This window comes from Dipodomys merriami, unplaced genomic scaffold (assembly GCF_024711535.1).
Source record: "Dipodomys merriami isolate MVZ:Mamm:240054 unplaced genomic scaffold, mDipMer1.0.p SCAF_392, whole genome shotgun sequence".
Taxonomy (NCBI): Eukaryota; Metazoa; Chordata; class Mammalia; order Rodentia; family Heteromyidae; genus Dipodomys; species Dipodomys merriami.
In genome coordinates, this window is record NW_027205515.1 from 153843 (window position 1) to 176020 (window position 22178).

At 43.4% G+C, this 22178-nt stretch overlaps 1 protein-coding gene and 1 non-coding gene across 2 annotated transcripts; both read right to left on the reverse strand.

Annotated features, from left to right (window-relative positions):
- Positions 1-1962: 1962 nt before the first annotated feature.
- Cct3 (chaperonin containing TCP1 subunit 3) lies at positions 1963-21984 on the reverse strand. The gene is made up of 14 exons (XM_069990176.1): positions 21872-21984; positions 19762-19823; positions 16711-16761; positions 16539-16601; positions 15227-15323; positions 12770-12887; positions 9127-9313; positions 8280-8429; positions 6404-6536; positions 6163-6244; positions 4486-4666; positions 3414-3659; positions 3073-3204; positions 1963-2297 (listed from the first exon to the last, which is right to left on the reverse strand). Exons 1-14 carry the CDS (start codon positions 21900-21902, stop codon positions 2193-2195), a joined length of 1638 nt encoding a protein of 545 aa, XP_069846277.1. The 5' UTR covers positions 21903-21984; the 3' UTR covers positions 1963-2192.
- LOC138805442 (small nucleolar RNA SNORA40) lies at positions 2428-2554 on the reverse strand. The gene has a single exon (XR_011365538.1). It is a non-coding gene; the product is annotated as a small nucleolar RNA SNORA40 (small nucleolar RNA).
- Positions 21985-22178: the final 194 nt, after the last annotated feature.

Here is a 22178-nt window from a genome sequence, read left to right on the forward strand (position 1 = left end):
CTGTCTCTTAGCTCTTCAGCTCAAGGGGAGTGCTCTACCATGTGAGCCACAGCGCCACTTCTGGTTTTCTTTTTGCTTATGTGGTGCTGAGGAATTGAACCCAGGGCCTCATGCATGCAAGGCAAGCGCTCTACCACTGGGTCACCTTCCCTGCCCTGGCCTTTTTGTTTTTTTTTTTGTCAGTTGTGAGGCTTGAATTCAGCCTGGGCACTGTCCCTCAGCTCTTCAGCTCAAGGCTAGTGCTTAGTACTTGAGCCACAGCACCACCAGTTTTCTGGTTTACTGGAGGTAAATCTCAGACTTTCCTGCCTGGGCTGGCTTTGAGCCATGATCCTCAGATCTCAGCCTCCTGAATAGCTATGGTTATAGGCCACCAACACCCAGCTCACTTCTGGCTTTTTGGTGGTTTACTAGAGATAAAAGTTGCTGGCCTGGTTTTGAACTGCAATCCTCAGATCTTGCCTCCTAAGTAGTGAGGAATACAGGCCTGAGCCACGGGTACCCAGCTGTGTGTGCACTTATGCTAAAGCTCAAACACAGAGCCTGAGCGCTGTCCCTTAACTTTTTTGCTCAAGGTTATCATTCGAGTCGTAGCTCCACTGGCTTTTTGGTGGTTAAATGGATAGGAGTCTGAAGGGTTTTCCTGCCTTGGTTGGCTTTGAACCTAGTATTAACAATTACAGGCATGAGGGGCTGGGAAGGTGCCTCAGTGGTAGAGCGCTTGCCTTGCATGCATGAGGCCCTGGGTTCGATTCCCTAGCACCACATAAGCAAAAGGAAAAAAAGATGGAAGTGACGCTGTGGCTCAAGTGGTAGAGCGTTAGCCTTGAGCTGAAGAGCTGAGGGACAGCGCCCAGGCCCAGAGGTCAGACCCCACGAACGGACCACCCCCCCAAAAAAAACAAAAACAAAAACAATTACAGGCATGAGCCATTGGCACCCAGCTTAAAGCTGAGGTCTTTAGACTAAACTAAACAGGACGTTCCAGGCTGGTTAATAGCAGAAAGGGTAACCAGGTATCAGATATTCACAAGTTTCTTTCTACTCTATGCTACAGCTAAGACTGGATAGCCAGCATAACTTTTAGTTAAGAATGGTTACATTCAAGTTCTAGGTCTGCCACTTAGTAGTTTTATGACCCATGAAAAGTTACTTTTAGACAGTCTTTTACAAAAGTAGTATATTACCTATCTTATCGTCACTGGAAGGATGTTAGAAAATATAAGATGTGGGCTGGGAAGGTGGCTCAGTGGTAGAGCGCTTGCCTTGCATGCCTGAGGCCCTGGGTTCGATTCCTCAGCACCACATAAGCAAAAAGAAAAAAGCCAGAAGTGGCGCTGTGGCTCAAGTGGTAGAGCGCTAGCCTTGAGCTGAAGAGCTGAGGGACAGAGCCCAGGCCCAGAGTTCAGGCCCCACGACTGGACCAAAAAAAAAAAAAAAAAAAGAAAGTATAAGATGTCTGGAACATGTACTAGTTAAATAACATGTACACTATTGTACCACCAAGTAGTCAACTTAATATAACAAGTTTGGGAGATTAGTAAGGCTCAATGTATGAATGAATCATTGAGGATAAAGGGAAAAGTGGCAAGCCTTGTTGACAAAAGGACAAGGAAGAAATCAAATAAATGTCAATTCCATCACAGGCTATTATTCATAAACTCCCCCCATGATAAAAAAGAAGTTTCATACATGTCCCCAAGGACAAATGCCAGAGCCTTTGCCTGGAGTTGGGTGTGGCTCTATACACAACCAGAACACCTTGGTTTAGGCAGGTTCCTCTTGTTCTTTGGGTGGTAGGTACAAAGGAGTGCTGTTTCTTCCTTCAACAGTCCTTCAAGAAGGCAAAAAGATTTAATGGCCTCATTCCTGTATTCCCTTGCTCCCCAGTAAGGTGTTCTATCTTCTCCCACTTTGACAGGAGGTAGAGATATGACCCAAGGTTGAAAAACACATAACACCTTTCTCAAATGACTTAGATTTAATCATCGGAAGCAAACTATTTAAGCTTACAATAGAGAAGAATTACATGTCAGTGCCTTTTGCAAACTGAGCTGGGACAGAAAAGGGATTTGGGGCTGTTTCTCAACCTGATCCCTTTCAAACAAAGACATCCACAGTGTTCCTGGCAAACTGGCTCAGGAAAGGGGGAGACTGCTGTTTCTGTGCATTGAAGTCGCCTTGTCCACCACTCACTCCTGGCCAGCATCAGGAGCCCCACCTTGCCTGCTCTGGTCATCACCTTTCTTTTTGTGACCTGAGACGATGTCATCAATCCGAAGCAGTAGAACTGCCGTCTAGAAGAAAAACCAGTCCCGAAGAGGTCAGTAGAGAATGGAAAGGCTTTTTAAAAAAATTTTACATCAACTTTATTCTCATAGCAATCTGTGTGAGTTAAAACCTCACATTGACAACTGCTGTAGGAATCATATTCCTTCTTACATGTACCAAAATCTCATATCAGCAATGAGTTCTGGGTTGCAGAAGAGGATTTACTGGTTGCACCTGTCTGTAAGGCCTTGTTACAAATTAAACAAAGACACACACAAGTGCTCCTTTAAAAAAGATTTATCTTCTAGCTCCTTCCACTGAATTACCATTTTATCTGAGATTTACCTTTTCAGTCTTGAATGTAAAATGAATGCAGTTCCTAAGCAAAAGATGTAGTTCTGCTGTGTAAACTAAAGATTAAGTAGAGAAATAGAATGAATTCCTTAGAAGATCCTTGGAGGAGGGGCTGGGAAGGTGGCTCAGTGGTAGAGTGCTTGCCTTGCATGCCTGAGGCCCTGGGTTCGATTCCCCAGCACCACATAAGCAAAAAGAAAAAAGCCGGAAGTGGCCCTGTGGCTCAAGTGGTAGAGCGCTAGCCTTGAGCTGAAGAGCTGAGGGACAGTGCCCAGGCTCAGAGTTCAGGCCCCACGACTGGACCCCCCCGCCAAAAAAAAAAAAAAAAAAGATCTTTGGAGAAATAAACTGTCTTCTGTGAACTTTCCTTCAAGACTAAATCAAACATAACGGCTTTTAGGTTTATCTGGAAACAAATAACATACACACTTGTTATACATATCTCACCTCCACTGCTGTTTTATATGTTTGCAGCTTTACAGCCAACGGCTCCCAAATGCCCAGTTCCTTCATGTCCACCAATGTACCTGTCTCACCATTTACACCCCAGGTCTCACAGTTCTCCTGTGTATGTTTAGCCTACATTTAAAACAAAATTAGGAGAAAATTTCAGCAACAAGTTGGCAGAAAGCATTAGGTAAAAAACTGAGCAATAAGGAAAAATGTTACAAAGGACAGTAAAAATCAAAGAAGGCATATTTGAATAAACAAATTGTAAAAACAAGTTGGACATATAAAACTATCTCCTCAGGAAATTTTCCTTAACTCACTAATAAAAGAGAACTCACCCGAAGGGAGGTAAGTAGACGAATGGTACTGGCTCCACAGTTCTGGATCAGGGTACGAGGAATGACCTCCAAAGCCTGGGCAACAGCCCTGTATGGCCACTGTTCCACACCAGTCATGGCCTTGGATTTTTCTGTTAAGGCATGGGCCACGGCCATCTCAGAGGCTCCACCTCCAGGTACCAGTTGAGGGTCAAGGAGAACATTGCGGCACACTTGCATGGCATCCTGGAGGTTTCGTTCCACTTCCTTGGAGAAGCAGATAGTAATGATCACTTGTCAAGCCAGCCTGATGACTCAGAGAAAACAAGGATTTCCTGACTGCCAATGTTAGTAAGCCACATCAGAGAAAATATCCTTGAAACTTCAGTAACTGAGATGTTACAGGGAACAATATGTAACTCACAATTGTAAGGGACCAGGGTACATTGTCTGGAAGAGGATTGGTGATGGGCACCTAAACCATGTTAGGTGTTTATTATATTAAACATGATTTCATTCCTACTTATCTGTGACCTTTAGGAAATTACATGATGTAGTCTCAATTGTTTTACTATTTACTAGCTAAAATTTATTAGCTAAAATCTCTTTTAAAGTTGATGTACCAAAGCTAGGGACTAGAAGTATCCTTCTAGTGGTTAGAATGCCAGCTGAATATGCAAACTGAGCAAGTGTGAGTCCAAAGCTTAAATCCCAGTATTAGCTTCCAGTTTACCAAAATCAATGCAGGATGATTTTAGACCCTTTAAGAACTCTCAAAAAAGGAAGGGCTGGGAATATGGCTTGGCAGTAGAGTGCTTATCTAACATGAATCAAGCCATGGGTTTGATTCCTCAGTACCACATAAACAGAAAAAGCCAGAAGGATCGTGCTTCAAAGCTAGCCCAGGAAAGAAAGTCCATGAGACTCTTATTACCAATAAACCACCAGCAAACCAGAAGTGGTGCTGGGGCTCAAGTGGTAGAGCACTTGTCTTGAGCTGAAGAGCTCAGGGACACAGTTCAAGCCCCACAAATGAAAAAACAAAACAAAACAACAACAACAACAAAAACCCACTCTTTTAAGGCTGACTCACCGAGAGAATATCTTTGCTGGCACCCCTGAGTAGAATGGTGCAGGCTTTGGGGTCTTTGCATTCCGTGATGAATGTGAAGTACTCATCTCCAATTTTCTTAATTTCTAACAAGCCTGCTCCTGTTCCAACATCATCTTCTCTCAGTTCTTCAGGTCGGCTGACTATCCGGGCCCCACAGGCTCTATTGGGTGGAGGAGGTAGGGAAAACCAGATGACTGCAAAAATACTTTTTTACCCACTTCCCTAGGATAGTGTGTGGCTGGGAATTAATTAGTCATCCCCAAATGCCCAAATGGGCCTCAAGGCCAATAAGGCATTAAAAAAAAAAAAAAAAAAAAAAAGATACCAAGGCCAAGCAAGCAAGAGCTGAATAAGGAAATACATATTTGACTCTTTTTTTTTTTTCCTTTGGGTGCCAGGGTTTGAATTCAGAGCCTGGTTGCTGTCCCTAAGTTTTTTTGCTCAAGGATAGCAGTACTCTACCACTTAAGCTCCACTTCTAGTGGTTAATTGGAAGTAAAGAGTTTCACAAACTTTCCTGCCCTGGATGGCTTTGGCACCTGGCTCTCTTAACTTTTAGCTGGTTGTTGACCATGCACCCCATACTTTTGGCCTGTCCCAATACAGTATTAAATGTTACAGAGCCAATGAACAATGGAGCGACCAAAATTGAGTCAAAACAAAACCTTTTCGGGGCTGGGAAGGTGGCTCTGTGGTAGAGCGCTTGCCTTGCATGCTCAAGGCCCTGGGTTCGATTCCTCAGCACCACATAAGAAAAAAAAGCCGGAAGTGGCGCTGTGGCTCAAGTGGTAGAGTGCTAGCCTTGAGCTGAAGAGCTGAGGGACAGCGCCCAGGCCCAGAGTTCAGGCTCCACGACCGGACCCCCCCCCCAAAAAAAACAACACCTTTTCAAAGTTGGACCTTTAACACAGTAGGATATTTATCATTTTAAATAAATTAGCATTAAAAATGGACACTGAGCTGGGTGCTGGCGGCTCAAGCCTATAATCCTAGCTACTAAGGAGGCTGAAATCTGAGGATTGTGGTTCAAAGCCAAGGCTGGGCAGGAAAGTCCATGAGACTCTTTCCTTTTTTTTTTTTCTTGCTGGTCATGGGGCCTGGTGCTGTCCCTCAGCTCTTCAGCTCAAGGCTAGCACTCTACCACTTGAGCCACAGCACCAGTTCCGGCTTTTTTCTTTTTGCTTATGTGGTGCTGAGGAATCGAACCCAGGGCCTCATGCATGCAAGGCAAGCACTCTACCACTGAGCCACCTTCCCAGCCTCTCCATGAGACTTTTATCTCCAATAAACCACCAGAAAACTGAAAGTGGCACTGTGGCATATGTGATAAGAGTGCCAGCCTTGAGCTGAAGAGCTGAGGGACAGACCCAACCCAAGTTCAACCCCCATGACCAAAAAAAGAACAGTAATCTTTAACAAGTGGCATTTAGAAATTTAATAGACACCTACCAAGGTAGTGATTACAGATGTCTTACATACTAGCTGCTCACTAATGGTTAAGGGGTGATAGTTGGATTAGAAAGCTTCTGAAGATGGCAGACAGCTACACTTAGGTTTTTCTATGTGTTAGTATACACTATTGTTTTTTCAAGTAAAAACTGTATTATATAGCTACAAAAAAAAAGAAACAAAGGGTAACTTTTGACTACTACTCACCTAGCAATGCGATTATTGTCTGTTTTCCGGACTCTACGGATGGCTGTGATATTGGCCCGCATGAGGTAGTGCTGTGCTAAATCTGAAATTCAAGAATAGAGATGTCAAGCTGGATGTCAACTCCTGGGTTTTGAACTCAAAATGCTTTCAATATTACACTTATTAGGTTTATGTGAACATGAGTGAGGAACAGAAGCATCCATTCTCTTCCAATAGGCTAGAAAAATGAATGGAGCCTAACCTGAGATACCCTTTTCTGTGATGACCACATCAGGCTTCATTTGGATAATGTCATCACAGAGCTGTTGAATGTACTCTTCTTCCATCTGAAGGATTCGGGTGAAGTCTTCCTCTCGGGTAATCTCAATGTCAGTCTATATGATGAAGAGGAGGCACAGATTTTTTTAAAAAACAATAGGTTGGGCTAAGGCACAGTGGTTCAAGCTTGTCATCATAGCAAAGATCAGTAGAATCATGGTATAAGGACGATGTAAGCAAGTTGAAAGCCCAGTTCAATCAATAAAAGTTGCAGTAGGTGTAACTCAGATATCTTAAAATCTGAGATACTTAAGAGGTTAAGATTGGGAAAATCATGGTTCCAGGCCAGCCCAAACAGAAAAGTTTGCAAGACTGTATCTCAACCAAAAAGCTGGGCATGGAGGAGGTATGTGCCTACCATCCAATTAATGGGAAGAATCACAGTATAGGCCCACTAGGACATAAGCATGAAATAATTTAAAAGGCTGGATAAAGCACCGACCTAAGGCCCTGAGTTCAAACCTCAGTACTGAGAGGAAAAAAAAAAAAAAAAGAAAAAGGCCTGGGCTGGTGAAACTTAAGCGTGAGCCCAACTATGCTTTCTCTACATACTCCTCACAGATCCCTTAAAACATGAGTTAGAATGTTAAATTATGTCCCTACATCTGTAAGCCAATTTAACTCTAGTTTACCATTCAGTTTGACTATTTAATTTCAGTTTGACTCCTCTGAACTGTCTGACCATCAAGGTTCAATCAATGCTACCTATATTCTGCCAGTATGCATGGTTAATACAGGTCACAACTATTCACAATAATTAAGCTGATTCTTGTTTTCAATCCTTATTAAGATCCAGTGGCTTTGTTCTACAGCTTTGTAGGCTTCCTGCTCTCTGTAATTCACCTTTAGTACTTCAAAGTTAAATTAACTTCTCTTTTATGTCCTTTAGATGTATTAGGAAAGGTGCCATGAAAAATATAAAATGGAAAACAACTAGGAGACAGTGGCTTATGCCTTTAATTCTAGCTACTCAGGAGGCTGAGATCTGAGGATCACAGTTTAAAGCCAACCCAGGCAGAAAAGTCCCCTTGACACTTATCTCCAATTAACCACTCAAAAACAGGAAGTGGTGCTAGGGCTCAAGTGGTACAGGGTCCAGGGCCTAAGTTAAGCCCACAACCCACAATAAACAAATTTAAATGAAAATGAAAGCCAAACAAGTTGGTTTAAGTCTTGATTTGGGCTGGTTTCTTAAGTAAATAAACCAACTGGCTATACTCTTTCGCTCATACTGGCATTCTACCACTTGAGATAAGGCTCCACTTTCAGCCTTTTTCTGGTTAACTGGAGACAGGAATCTCTCAGATTTGTCTGCTTGAGCTGACCTCAAACCATAATTCTCCAGGCCTCAGCCTAAGCTAATATTATAGCCACGAGCCACTGGTATCCCCAGCTTAACAGGTTAATTGAATCTCAAAGCCAATGAAAGGAGGGTACCAAAACAAGATACCAAATCAAGCAGAGAGAAAGATGAATACTTATTTGGCTTTTCTTCTCAAGATGAAGGTCTCATTATGATGGTTTTAAATTGTTATAATGTGTCAGTAGACTAAGTACCTAAGACTTCTGGCACGTGACCCCACACCTGGCTATTTGATTCAATTTTAACAAATGCAGAACTAATTTTCTTCCCTCTTGACCCCCAGCACTCTTGAGCGTCAGACTCATCTGTAAAACATTACCAGTACTTTTCAAGAAATGTTAAGTCAGTGGTATTTATGTAAATAACACTAATTTTCATCTCTTTTGTCCTTGTCAATATCAGATTCCACTTTAAGGAACAGGGATAGAAATCTTACCTGGCTTTCTCCTTTCTTGTACTCCAAAGAAGAATCCAGCAGCACAATACGAGGGTTCTTGATATAGCGCCTCATTCGTGGATGGGTCACATCCTTGTTAATCATGACTCCTCGTAAGACACAAGAGTCTTCAATGATGCCCCCAGGTATCTGAACAAAAAAAAAGACCCACTTTAATCTACAACCAAGACGAGAAAACAGACTATGGGCACTTATTTCATGAATTCAAAACTACTTATTGCCAGTACTACAAAAAGCAAAACAAAATTACGTTAAGTTTCTACAGTGGCTTCTTTCATTAAACTCAAAAGTAATTGCTAATACTTTGTTCCTCAATGTAATCTTGGGTCATGACAATCTGAGGGTCAGCTGAAGCCCACAGAAATCCAGTTATCTTTAAAAAAAATTTAAGGGCTGAGAAGGTAGCTCAGTGGTAGAATGCTTGTCTTCCATGTATGAGGCCCTGGGTTCGATTCCTCAGCACAACATAAACAGAAAAAGCCGGAAATGGCGCTGTGGCTCAAGTGGTAGAATGCTAGCCTTGAGTAAAACAAACTCAAGGACAGAGCCCAAGCCTTGAGATCAAGCCCAAGGAATGACAAACAAAACAAAACAAAACAAAACAAAACAACACAAAAAACTCAGACTTCCCTGCTTGTGCTAGCTTCAAATCATGATCCTCAGATCTCAGTAGCCTGAGGAGCTAGGATTACAGCTGTGAGCCACCAGTGCCCAGCTTTTCCTAGTTCTTATTAAAGACACCTTGCCCGACATTAATTCCTTCACAAATGCAATAATTCACACCAGAAAATAATTCATTCTAAAAGTACGTATTAGACCAACTTACCTTTTCCACTCTTGCGTATTTCTTGATGTCAATCTCCTTCCGGCCATTTTCCTCAAACTGTACAGTCTTGACAGCATCCAAGGCAATGTTGCAAGCCAAAGAAGACCACCGACTGATTACTTTAGTAGTAATTGAACTATTGATGATGTTCAGCATCATCTCACGGTTATTAACATCAACAGGGGTGCTGGAGAAAAGAAAGCCGGGTAATATATTCAGCTGGCAACTTAAGACATTTAACCAAGTCTCTTCTATAATATTCTGTTCTAACAATGGTCTAAGAGGCAAATGAGTGTTCCTTTGTGGGATACTAAAAGGGACATCAAGAGGTAAATCCTGTCTCTTTTCTTTTCAGAAAGATACAAAGTTTACAGCAAAAATAATTTGTTTCTTACCTTCTGCTTCAACCAAATAAGCTCTTTGTGCACTATAAAACTACTCAGAACACAGCTCTATAACTGGTTTTGTGTGTGTCTGTGCACGTGTGCATGCCAGGTCCTGAACTTAGGGCTTTTGTGCTCAAGGCTAGTACTCTACCACTTTGTGCCAGAGCACTATTTTTGGTTTTACAGAGATAAGAATCGCACAGATTTTCCTGCCTGGGCTAGCTTTAACTACGATCCTCAAACCTCAGCCTCTTGAGTAATCCTAGCTACTCAGGAGGCTAAGACCTAAGGACTTAGTGGTTTGAAGCCAGGCTGGACAAATAAACCCGAGACACTTTATCTATCTTTATCTTCACTGCCAGCAAAAATCTGGATGTAGAAATGTGGCTCAGGTGGGAGAGGGCAGGCCTTGAGCCAAAAATCCAAGCAAGAGTATGAGATTGAGTTGCCGGGTGCTGGTGGCTCATGCCTGTAATCCTAGCTACTCAGAAGGCTGAGATCTGAGGATCGAGGTTCAAAGCCAGCCCAGGCAGGAGAGACCGTGAGACTCCTATCTCCAATAAACCACCAGAAAACCAGAAGTGGCACTGTAGCTCAAGTGGTAGAGTGCTCGCCTTGAGCTGAAGAGCTGAGGGACAGTGCCCAGGCCCAGAGTTCAAGCCCCACGGCCGACCAAAAAAAAAAAAAAAAAAAAAAAAAAAAAAGAGTATGAGATTGAGTTCAAGCCCAAGTATCAACACACACACACACACACACACACACACACACACACACACACACACACACACACACACACACACACACACACACACACACACGTGCGCGCGCGCGCACACACATAGAGTATTTTTAGTAGGCAGTCATTGCTTGTTTCAGTCAGTTGTGGTAGTGCACGCATGAAATTCCAGAAGGAAAAAGGAAGAGACAGGAGACAGGAAGATCCTAAGTTCTAGACCTGGACAGTTATCAAGTCTATCTTAAAAACAAAGTTTAAGCCAGACGCCAGTGGCTCATGCCTGTAATCCTAGCTACTCAGGAGGCTGAGATCTGAGCATCACGGTTCAAAGCCAGCCCCGACAGGTAAGTCCGTGAAACTCCTATCTCCAATAAACCACTAGAAAACCAGAAGTGGCGCTGTAGCTCAAGTGGTAGAGCACTAGCCTTGAGCTGAAGAGCTGAGGGACAGCACTCAGGCCCAGAGTTCAAGCCCCATGACGGAACAAAAAACAAAACAAAAAACAAAGATAAAGGCTAAGGTAAGTGCCTGGCTCAAGTGTTGTAGTATGAATTCCAATCCTATAACTGCCATCAGGATAGAGTATAGCTCAAGTGGTAGAGAGCTTGTATATGAGACCCTAGATTCAGCCGCTTATTAATGAAAAGTTTTCTAACAAGCTCCACATATTCATTACACACCTGCTTAACAGTAGGTAGTACGAAGTTCACTAAATTACTTATGTACCCAATGACTCAATCATATAAAGAGCAAAACAACACAGTAAGGTGCTATTGAGGTTAATGTTTTGAACTCAAGACCTCATGCTTGCTTGGCTTGCTTTGCTGGCACTCTACTACTTGATCTATGCCGCTAGTCCTATCCTGGCTTTTGCTGGTTATTATAGAGATGGAAGATTTGTAGACTTTACATCTATCCTCAAGATCTCAACTTCCTAAATAGGATTATATTATTTCTTTCATTTATTTTATGTGGTACTGAGGAATCAACCAAGGGCTTCATGCATGCTAGGCAAGCACCACTAAGCCATACTCCCTTGTCCCAGGACTTACTTTTTAAATGACAAAAAAATTAACTTCTAATACTGTTTTTCATGATTCTATATAGTGTATCACAATTAAACTTCTGTGAAGTCATGCATTTTTACATACCCTTCATTAGCCTATTGACATTAAACAAATATACACCAAAATCAAGTTCTCCAAGCACTAAATCCAAACATTTTCAGTCTTGGTGCTTTTCATGAATGGAAATGAAATGCTGAAAACCTGAAGTGGTGCTGTGGCTCAAGTGGCAAGAGTGCTAGTCTTGAGCCAAAAAGATCAGGGACAGTGCCCAGGCCCTAAGTTCAAGCCCCATGACCTACAAAAAAAACAAAAACAAAAAACAAACCAAGTAGTATGCACCTAAAAATACATTTTGAAGAATTATAGGTCATTTTATATTTCTCTACTTAGAATCCTTCTCTACCATTTGAGCCACAGCACCACTTCCAGTTTCCTAGTGGTTAACTAGGGCTAAGAGTCTTCCTGCCTGGGCTGGCTTTGAATGGTGATCCTCAGATCTCAGCCTCCTGAGTAGCTAGGATTACAGGCGTGAGCCATCGGTGCCCAGCTCCAGTCCTCCATTTCTAAATGCTGTTTTGTTTTTCGGTGCCAGTCCTCGGGGCTGAACTGAGGATCTGGGCTACATCCCTGACCTTCTTTATGACCAAGGCTAGCGCTTTACCACTTGAGTCACAGCTCCTACTTCTGGCTTTTATGGTAGTTAATTGTGGAGATAAAAGTCTGACCTTCTCGCCCAGGCTGGCTTTGAACTTAGATCTCAGATCTCAACCTCCTCTAAGCAGCTAGAATTACACACTCTAAAACTTTTATTTCCCTTCTCATTTTGCTTTCATTTCTCACAAAATGGTACTGGAGTCTAAAACCACATGTGAGAGACATACTTGGCTTTTCTTTTCTTTTCTTTTTTGGGTGGGGGAGTCAGTCATGGGGCTTGAACTCAGCCTGGGCACCGTCCCTCAGCTCTTCAGCTCAAAGCAAAGGCTCTACCACTTGAGCTACAACATCACTTCTGGTTTTCTGGTGATTAATTGGAGAGAGATAAAGAGTCATGGACTTTCCTGCCCAGGCTGGCTTTGAGCCATAATCCTCAGATCTCTGCCTGAGTAGCTAGGATTACCGGTGTGAGCCACTGGTGCCTGGCTTGTCTTTTCTTTCTTACCTAAGAAGCGATCAGGGGGCTGGGAAGGTGGCTCAGTGGTAGAGCGCTTGCCTTGCATGCCTGAGGCCCTGGGTTCGATTCCTCAGCACCACATAAGCAAAAAACAAAAAAAGCCGGAAGTGGTGCTGTGGCTCAAGTGGTAGAGCGCTAGCCTTGAGCTGAAAAGCTGAGGGACAGCGCCCAGGCCCAGAGTTCAGGCCCCACGACCGTACCCCCCCCCCCAAAAAAAAGAAGAGATCAGTTAGCTTTCTAGGTCTCCCATGTCCACTACTATCCATATCTGACCATCCCATACCTGATTTTCTTTAGAGTGCTGATCATATCATCCAGTGCCATGCGGTAAGCACTGATTACCACTGTTGGGTGCATCTGCTGCTCTAGGAAATGCTCAGCCACAGACAACATTTCTCCCGCTGGAAAAAAATAAAGATGCCATGGTAATATTTTAAAAAGTAGTAGGATATCAAGGCAATTTCATTATACTTCTAAAAAAAAAAATCTCTTTGAACAAACATACCCTTCCTGATTTATCATTTAGCTTCTAGTAGTATTCTGAATTTTGTAATTGGTACACACCAATTCTTAAAGAAAACATTTAGCTGGATGAAGGTAGTACACACTTGTAATCCTATTGTAATCTTAGCAACTAAAAAAGTCTGAGATCGCCGGGCGCTGGTGGCTCACGCCTGTAATCCTAGCTATTCAGGAGGCTGAGATCTGAGGATCGCGGTTCAAAGCCAGCCCGGGCAAGAAAGACCGTGAGACTCCTATCTCCAATAAAACCACCAGAAAACCGGAAGTGGTGCTGTAGTTCAAGTGGTAGAGCGCTCACCTTGAGCTGAAGAGCTGAGGGACAGCGCCCAGGCCCAGAGTTCAAGCCCCACGACCGACCAAAAAAAAAAAAAAAAAAAAAAGTCTGAGATCTGTGAGACCACAGTTCAAAGCTAACCTGGGCAGTGAGTCTTTAAGACTTTTATTTCCAATTAGAAACAAACAAACAAACAAAAAAAGCCAAAAGTGTAGTTGTGGCTCAAGTCCATAATCCCAGCTACTTAGGAGGCTGAGATCTGAGGATTGCTGTTCAAAGCCAGACTGGCAGGAAAGTCCATGAGACTCTAATTACCACCAGAGGGCTGGGAATGTGGCTCAGTGGTAGAGCGCTTGCCTTGCATGCCTGAGGCCCTGGGTTCGATTCCTCAGCACCACATAAGCAAAAAGAAAAAAGCCGGAAGTGGCACTGTGGCAAGCGGTAGAGCGCTAGCCTTGAGCTAAAGAGCTGAGGGACAGCGCCCAGGCCCAGAGTTCAGGCCCTACGACCGAACCGGACCCCCCCCCCCCAAAAAAAAAAAAAATCTCTACCACCAGAAAACTGGAAGTAGCACTGTGGCTCAAGTAGTAGAGTGCTCGCCTTGAGCTGAAGAGCTCAGAGACAGCGCCCAGGCCCAGAGTTCAAGCCTCACGACTGACAAAAAAATAAAAAAATAAAAAAAGAAAGCAAAAAGAATGACTGACTTATGCCTAGGTACTCAGGAGGTTAAGATCTCAGGATCCCAGTTCTGAGCCAGCTATGACAGACAAATCAAAAAGAGACTATCTCTCCATATGCCTAGGTACTCAGGAGGTTAAGGTCTCAGGATCCCAGTTCTGAGCCAGCTATGACAGACAAATCAAGAAGAGACTATCTCTCCACTTAACCAGCAAAAAGCTGAAGTCAAGAAAGAAACCAACAGAAACAGATTATATATGTTTTCACTCACAAGTGGAAGGCAGACCTACTATGGACACGTTCATATGCGTGAACACCTGTACACAAAATTACATATTATATATAATCAACACAGAAAATGAATCTAAGAGATGCACCCCATAAGCAGAAAAAGCCAGAAGTGGCGCTGTGGCTCAAGTGGTAGAGGGATAACCTTGAGCTGAAGAGCTGAGGGACAGCGCCCAGGCCCAGAGTTCAAGCCACAACCACCCCCCAAAAAAAGACAGCTGAGCAAGGTTGAGACATGGTTCAAACCCTAGTACTGGCAAAAAAAAGTTGTTTTTTTTTTTTTTTTAAAAGGATGGGGAGTAATTTTGAAATACAACTATATGCAAACAGCAAAAAGAATCTTAGTTTAATCCCTAAAAAATTTAAGATATCATGGATTTTTCTCAAAAATATTTTGTAAATTGCTTATATTACCTGCTTAGATGCTATTTCCTCCCCCCCTTTTTTTTGCAATATCAAGCTTTTCAGATCCAGCTCCCCCCCTCCCCCCCCCCCCCCCCCCCCCCGGTCGTGGGGCCTGAACTCTGGGCCTGGGCGCTGTCCCTAAGCTCTTCAGCTCAAGGCTAGCGCTCTATCACTTGAGCCACAGCGCCACTTCAGGCTTTTTTCTTTTTGCTTATGTGGTGCTGAGGAATCGAACCCAGGGCCTCGAGCATGCAAGGCAAGCGCTCTACCACTGAGCCACCTTCCCAGCCCCAAGATCCAGCTTTTTTTTAGTTAATTGGAGATAAGAGTTTCAGATACCAGGAGGGTATGGCTCAAGCCTATAGTATAGTTAGGAGGCTGAGATCTGAAGATCATAAGACTCTTCAATTAACCAAGCAAAAAAAGCTGGAGGTGGAGCTGTGGCTCAGGTATAGAGCACTGCCTTGAGCCAGAAGAGATCAGGGAAAATGCCCAAACACAGCTCAAATGCCAAAACCTAACAAACACAAAACTGACATTGTAATTTCCCTTTTTAGCTTTCTATTCTCTTACCAAGAATAATTACTGAGGTGGTCCCATCTCCTACTTCTTCATCCTGAGTCCGGCTAATTTCAATCATGGATTTGGCTGCTGGATGCTGGACTTGAATCTGAAGAAAAAAATGCAGATTATCAAGAACCAGAGACCTCTTAAACAAACCTGCTTGGCCATAACTCTTGAGTTCGTGTTTCTACACAAACTTCCTTCTTACTGCTTTACTATACCTTAAAAAATGTAAAATGACTCCCAGAGATAAAAGCTATTGTGAAAATTTAACTATTAGTTTTTTTGACTATGTGTCCTGGGACTTGAATTCAGGGCTGGGGTGCTATTTTATCACTGGAACCACGCCTTCACTTCTAGTTTGTTTGGTAGTTTAACTGGAGATAAGAGTCTCTTAGAACGTGTGTGCTGGCTTCACACTAGATCTCAGCCTCCAGAGTAGCCTATTAGAACTTCTTGAGGACAGAAAATCTAATGTCTAGCTTATTTATTGCAAATACCACATTGCAATTGAATTGTGTCCACTGAGAAGACATGCTGAGTCCTAACTCTAGTAACCTGTGAATTTGACTTATTTAGAAACAGGATCTTTGTAGATGTACTCAAGATAAAAGTCATATAGATTTAGGGTCAGATCCCCAATCTATATTATCCTTGTAAAAAGACACTAAAGATTAAGTCAAATGAAGAATAAGACACAGACCACGAGTTTAACAAAAGCGAAGGAAACTAGAAATGATCACAAGCTAGAATGTACCTAGATTTCAGACATAGTCTCAATTTTCTTCCTCCTTCCTTTCAGAGGTGTTGATTAAACCTAGGGCCTTGCACTTGCTAAACACTGAAACTATAGATCCAGTCCTGAGTTTTTTGTTGTTGTTTTGCCAAGGCTGCTTGAAACTTGCCACACAGCCCAGGCTAGACCTGAGCTTGTGATCCTCTTGATTTAGCTCCTCCTTGCCTCAGAGTACTGAGTTTACTGATATGTACTATTACATCTGGCTAGTTTCTATTGTTTTAAAGTCAATCAGTCTATAGTGTTTTGTTTAATAGCTCTAAGAAACCGTCATTACCTACCTACATATCCATATGTTTTTTGTGTTTATGTGCACTAGTGATCAAACCTAGGACCTTAAACATGCTGTATCCCTACCCCTTGTTTTCTTATTATGTAGCCTAAGCTGTGACCTTAAACTCACAATCTTCCTGTCTCTGCACTGCTGGGATTACAGGCATGGGATACCATATCTAGCTTACCAACTTGAATCTTAATGGATCCTTTTTACAAAGCTGCCAGAAAGCAAATGAAAACAAAACATACCTCTCGAAGGATGGCATTGCCATCATTGGTCATCACGATGCCTCCCATTGGGTCTAAAAGCATCTAAGACAAACCAAAATTAAGCGTTTTAGATGACAAAGAAAAAAAAAAGAAAGAAAGAAAAAAAGAAAAAAAAATCTGTAGCGTTTAAGTTTTAATTAGATAACTCTACCTTCATCATAGATTTAGGTCCTAAACATGTTCGGATGATATCTGCAATTGTCTAATAGAAAGGAAACATAAGATATATAAACACAAATGAGATAACAGTATGAATGCATTGGAATACAATATACACAGACAGTGTTAACAATAATGCCTCTGAAGAGTAGGGTTGGCAAGATGGACACTGGTGGCTCATGCCTGTAATCCCAGCTACTCAGGAGGCTGAGATCTGAGGATAACAGTTCGAAAACAGCCTGGGCAGGAAACTTCTAGAGACTCTTATCTCTAATAAACTATACGAGTACTGTGGCTCATGTGGTAGAAAGCTTGTCTTGAGCAAAAAGCAGCTCAGGGAAAGCTCACAGGCTAGTTCAAGCCCCAGGATGGGCCAAAAATTCCATGAGACTCTTATTTCCAATTAACCACTAGGAAACTGTGGTGCTGTGGCTCAACAGCACCCAGGCACAGAGTTCAAGCCCCACAACCCGACAGAAAATAAAAAAGTAGGGCTGGTAATTTTTCAGATGTATCAATAAGTATATTTTCTGGAAGTAGTGCTGTGGCTCAAGTAGTAGAGCACTTGCCTTGAGCTAAAAGAGCTGAGGGACAGTGCCCAGGCCCAGAGTAGAAGTTCCATGACCGGCCAAAAAAAAAGAAAAAAGTATTTTCTTTTTTTTCATCAGTCTGGGGCTTGAACTCTGGATTTGAGTGCTGTCCCTGCACTCTTCAGCTCAAGGTGAGCCCACTACCACTTGAGCCACAGCGCTACTTCTGGTTTTATGGTGGTTAATTGGAAATAAGAGTCTAATGGACTTTCCTGCCCAGGCTGGCTTTGAATGGTGATCCTCAAATCTCAGCCTCCTGAGTAGTTTAGGATTACAGGCATGAGCCACCAGTACCTGGCTAATAAATGTTAAGAAAGAAAGAAAGAAAGAAAGAAAGAAAGAAAGAAAGAAAGAGAGAGAAAGAGAGAAAGGAAGGAAGGAAAAAAAGAAATTAGAAAGAAAGAAGGAAAGAAAGGGCATCCCAAAGTGATAATTCCCTTAACAGGCCAAACTTTGTGGTCCAAGTGGGACTTTGAGCCACTTTATTACTAGTCCATTGAAGATATTTAGTGAATACTTTTTATCTACAGTAGGCACTAGAAATATAAATCAATGTAGCTCTTCCCTCAAGCAGGGGACAAAAACAAATAGAATACTTTTTTAAAATACAGTAACAAAACTGTACCCAGTAAGAGATTATTAGGCTTAATACCTTTATTTATTGCCAGTCCTGGGCTTTAACTGTCTGGGCACTGTCCCTGTCCCTGAAGCTTTTTGCTCATAACTAGCCCAGGAAGGAAAGTCCATGAGAAACTTTTTTGGTCCATCGTGGGGCTTGAACTCTGGGCCTGAGTGCTCAACCACTTGAGCCACAGCACCACTTCTGGTTTCCTGAGTTGTTTATTGGAGATAAAGAGTCTCACGAGTTTCTTGCCCAGGCTGGCTTTGAATGGTGATGCTCAGATCTCAGCCTCCTGAGTAGCTAGAATTACAGGCGTGAGCCACCAGTGCCCAGCCCATGAGACTAGCCCAGGCCTAGAGTTCAAGCCCCACAACTGACCAAAAAACAAAACAAAACACCCCCCAACTAGTCCTCTATTTCTGGCTTTTTTCGGTGCTTAATTAAGAATCATATGGACTTTCTGCCCAGGCTGGCTCTGAACCTCTATTATTATTAGCTAGGATTATACACTTGAGATATCAGCACCCAATCCTTTTTTTACTCTGTGCCAACACATGGCTTGAACTCAGGGTCTCGCAATCTTGCTTGGTTTTTTCACTCAAGGCTGGCCCTCTGCCACCAGAACCAAACATAATTCCAGTTTTTTGCTGGAGATAAAAACCTCATGGCCGGGGCTGGGAAGGTGGCTCAGTGGTAGAGTGCTTGCCTTGCATGCATGAGGCCCTGGGTCGATTCCTCAGCACCACATAAGCAAAAAGAAAAAAGCCGGGGGGCTGGGAAGTTGGCTCAGTGGTAGAGCGCTTGCCTTGCATGCCTGAGGCCCTGGGTTCGATTCCTCAGCACCACATAAGCAAAAAGAAAAAAGCCGGAAGTGGCGCTGTGGCTCAAGTGGTAGAGCACTGGCCTTGAGCTGAAGAGCTGAGGGACAGTGCTCAGGCCCAGAGTTCAGGCCCCACAACCGGAACAAAAAAAAAAGAAAAAAGCCGGAAGTGGCGCTGTGGCTCAAGTGGTAGAGCACTGGCCTTGAGCTGAAGAGCTGAGGGACAGTGCTCAGGCCCAGAGTTCAGGCCCCACAACCGGAACAAAAAAAAAAGAAAAAAGCCGGAAGTGGCACTGTGGCTCAAGTGGTAGAGCGCTAGCCTTGAGCTGAAGAGCTGAGGGACAGCGCCCAGGCCCAGAGTTCAGGCCCCATGACCGGAACCCCCCCCCCCCCCAAAAAAAATCTCACGGCCCGGGTGCCAGTGGCTCACGTAATCCTAGTTATCTAGGAGGCTGAGATCTGAGGATCATGGTTCAAAGCCAGCCCAGGCAAGGAAAGTCCGTGAGACTCTTATCTTCAATAAATCACTAGAAAACCGCAAGTGGCACTGTGGCTCAAGCAGTAGAGCACTTGCCTTGAGCTGAAGAACTGAGGGACAGCACACAAGCCCAGAGTTCAAGCCCCCTGACTGACAAAAAAAAAAAAAAAAATCTCATGGACCTTTTTGCCTGCACTGGCTTTGAACAATGATCCTAAGATCTTAGCATCCTAAGTAGCTAGGATTACCAGGGTGAGCCACTAGTGCCCAACTTAGGCTTAACTCCCTTAGGCATCCTTCCCTTTACCTCTGACACTTGTCTTAAAATAAGAGAAGTCAACCTTTTGTCTGCTTAACTATATTGTAAAGCCTTGATACATAGAAAACTCACTACTATGAACAGATACAGAGATATGAGAACACAGTTGGAGGCATACTCAGAAAAAAGATATGCCTCCTAACTGGAAGTGGCTCAGTGTTAAAATACTTGCTTAGCATGCACAACAGCACTGTGTGGGAGAGGGATATGCTACCTTTGCAGCATTTATATTTCCAGACTGAACTTTTCTTCCAGATTCACGCTTTGTATTCTGGCCTGAAACAGATAAAAACATAAGTCAACAGCCAAGGTTTGTCCATGGTACACAAGCTACATAATACTCAGTTTTTGCAAATAAAAACACACAGGTGTTGGGTGACTGTGGCTGATGCCTGTAATAGCTGCTGAGACAGGGTTACTCTACATAGCTCAGGCTGGCCTTGAACTTAAAAGATCCTCCTGCCCCCTCCAGCCACTGTGTGTACAATCCTTTGGCAGTTTTCCCACACCCTTAAGTCTCCTAAACTTCTAGCAGGGGCGTTCTGTAATGCAGTTTTTAAAAATTCTTAACCATGGGCTGAGAAGTTGGCTCAGTGGTAGATTGCTTGCCTTGCATGCATGAGGCCCTGGGTTTGATTCCTCAGCACCACATAAGCAGAAAAAGCCGGAAGCGGCACTGTGGTTCAAGTGGTAGGGTGCTAGCCTTGAACTGAAGAGTTGAGGGACGGCGCCCAGGCCCAGAATTCAAGCTCCATGACTGGGAAAAAAAAAAATCTGGGCCAACATTCAGGGATCCATAACCTGAGACCCAAGAATGTGCCTTAGCACGAAAGTGTACTCCTCAAAAATGAGTTTTTTGTGTGTATTTCTGGAAAAAGAATCCATAGCTATCATTAGAGTCTCAAAGGACTAGTGATGAGGATCATGCAGTTAGTGAAAGCTTAATTTCAACTGCATGCTGTGGAATGAGAATACACTCTCCTAAAGTGTTCTGGTTAGCAAAACAAATTATTAGTCACCCCATGTTTGGACGTCTTAAGAATGCCTTGTGGGAGCTGGGAAGGTGGCTTACTGGTAGAGTGCTTGCCTTGCATGCATTAGGCCCTGGGTTCAATTCCTTGGCACCACATAAGCAAAAAAAGCTGGAAGTGGTGTTGTGGCTCAAGTGGTAGAGCGCTAGCCTTGAGCTGAAGAGCTGAGGGACAGCGCCCAGGCCCAGAGTTCAGGCCCCACAACTAACAACAACAACAACAGAACGCCTTGTAATCCATCAGTAAAAGTTAGTATAGAATTTAATTGCTAGACCTATACACATCTGGAAATAGATTTTATAAATGCAATATACCCCCAGCTCTCTTTTCACTAGCCAGTAGTCTGACAAGATTACCCTTCTCCCATTATACATTTCCTTACAGTTTAAATCATTAAGTCTCCCACCCCATTTCCAAAAATCTAACACGCGTTTCAGGTAGTGGCAGCCATAAAATCTTCATTGAACTATACTCCAATAGAAAGAATACATGCTCCCACCCCAAGGTTAAACGATCTTTTCCCAGACATAGTTAAAATAAAGTATTGACCAACATTGTGTTATACAAAGGATACTAAGAAGGGGGTAATGGCTAGTACACAAGTTATAAAGGAAACACAATGGAGGTAGTGCTCAGTACCCAGAGAAATGAGGGATACTTCTAAAGGGAAAACGAAACCATCAGAGAAATTTGGGGAAACTCAATTCGTTAGTGGGAAAGATTACATCCCAGACTAGTGAGGCAAACAAAGTTGCTTCAGAAAGACTGTTAAAGACAGAAAAGAAACGAAAAGGCAGAAGATGCCACTTACAATTTGACAGAGCCCTGTTTTTAAGCGGCTTACCTACCTACACAAATTCTACGAGAAATACTATTAACCTTGTAACACTAGCAGGAAAACACTCAGTTTTGCCTTCAGTCATACTGCTAGTAATGGGTTGAGACGAGGATGTAAAGGTAGGCCTAACTTTAAGACCCATTATTCACTGGGCGACACGCTGGGGATCATGCTGGAAAGGCTGCAGGGGCGTGGAAGGGGGTGGCCGCGGAGGGAAAGAGCTGCCCGAGACACGCACGTGGAAAGACAAGAGACTCGGCCAGGGGAAAGTCAGTTTGCACAGTGAGGCGAACATAGCTAAAGAAAAAAGAAGGCGGAAGGACTTCCAAAAACGAGAGGGGAACTGAAAGGCTTCGTTGGCCAGGTCATGGCGGGACGGACTGGGGCAACACTCTAAAGTGTGGAAAGAGGAGGAGAAAGAAAAAGAGTCCCTTCCCTGTTCCCCTAAAACTTACTGAGTACGAGAACGGGACGGTGGCCCATCATGGCGGCGCGATGCAAAGCCGGGTACTCAGACCCGGGAGAACCCGCAGAACCTTCTGGAGAGAGAGAAAGAGAGAGAACCAGGGAGAAGCACAGAAAACGCTGCCTCCTCAGAGTTGACACCTTAACCCGCTACTCTTCGAGTTGCCACCAATCACCTCACTTACTTTTTTGACTGACACTAAAACAGACCAATAGACGTATTAGCTCCGCCTCCAACGCGAGAACAGCAGTGCAAGCTAGATAGAGAAAGCACGATGATGGAAATGAGAAGGCACA

Excerpts from the sequence above, each read along its gene's own strand:
- Cct3 (XM_069990176.1), bottom strand. The coding sequence starts at position 21,902 with ATGATGGGCCACCGTCCCGTTCTCGTACTCA. Across the intron at positions 6,537-8,279 it reads ACAAGAAAGGAGAAAGCCAG|ACTGACATTGAGATTACCCG; the intron begins GTAAGATTTCTA and ends TTCATCATATAG. Across the intron at positions 6,245-6,403 it reads CACAGAAAAGGGTATCTCAG|ATTTAGCACAGCACTACCTC; the intron begins GTTAGGCTCCAT and ends CTTGAATTTCAG.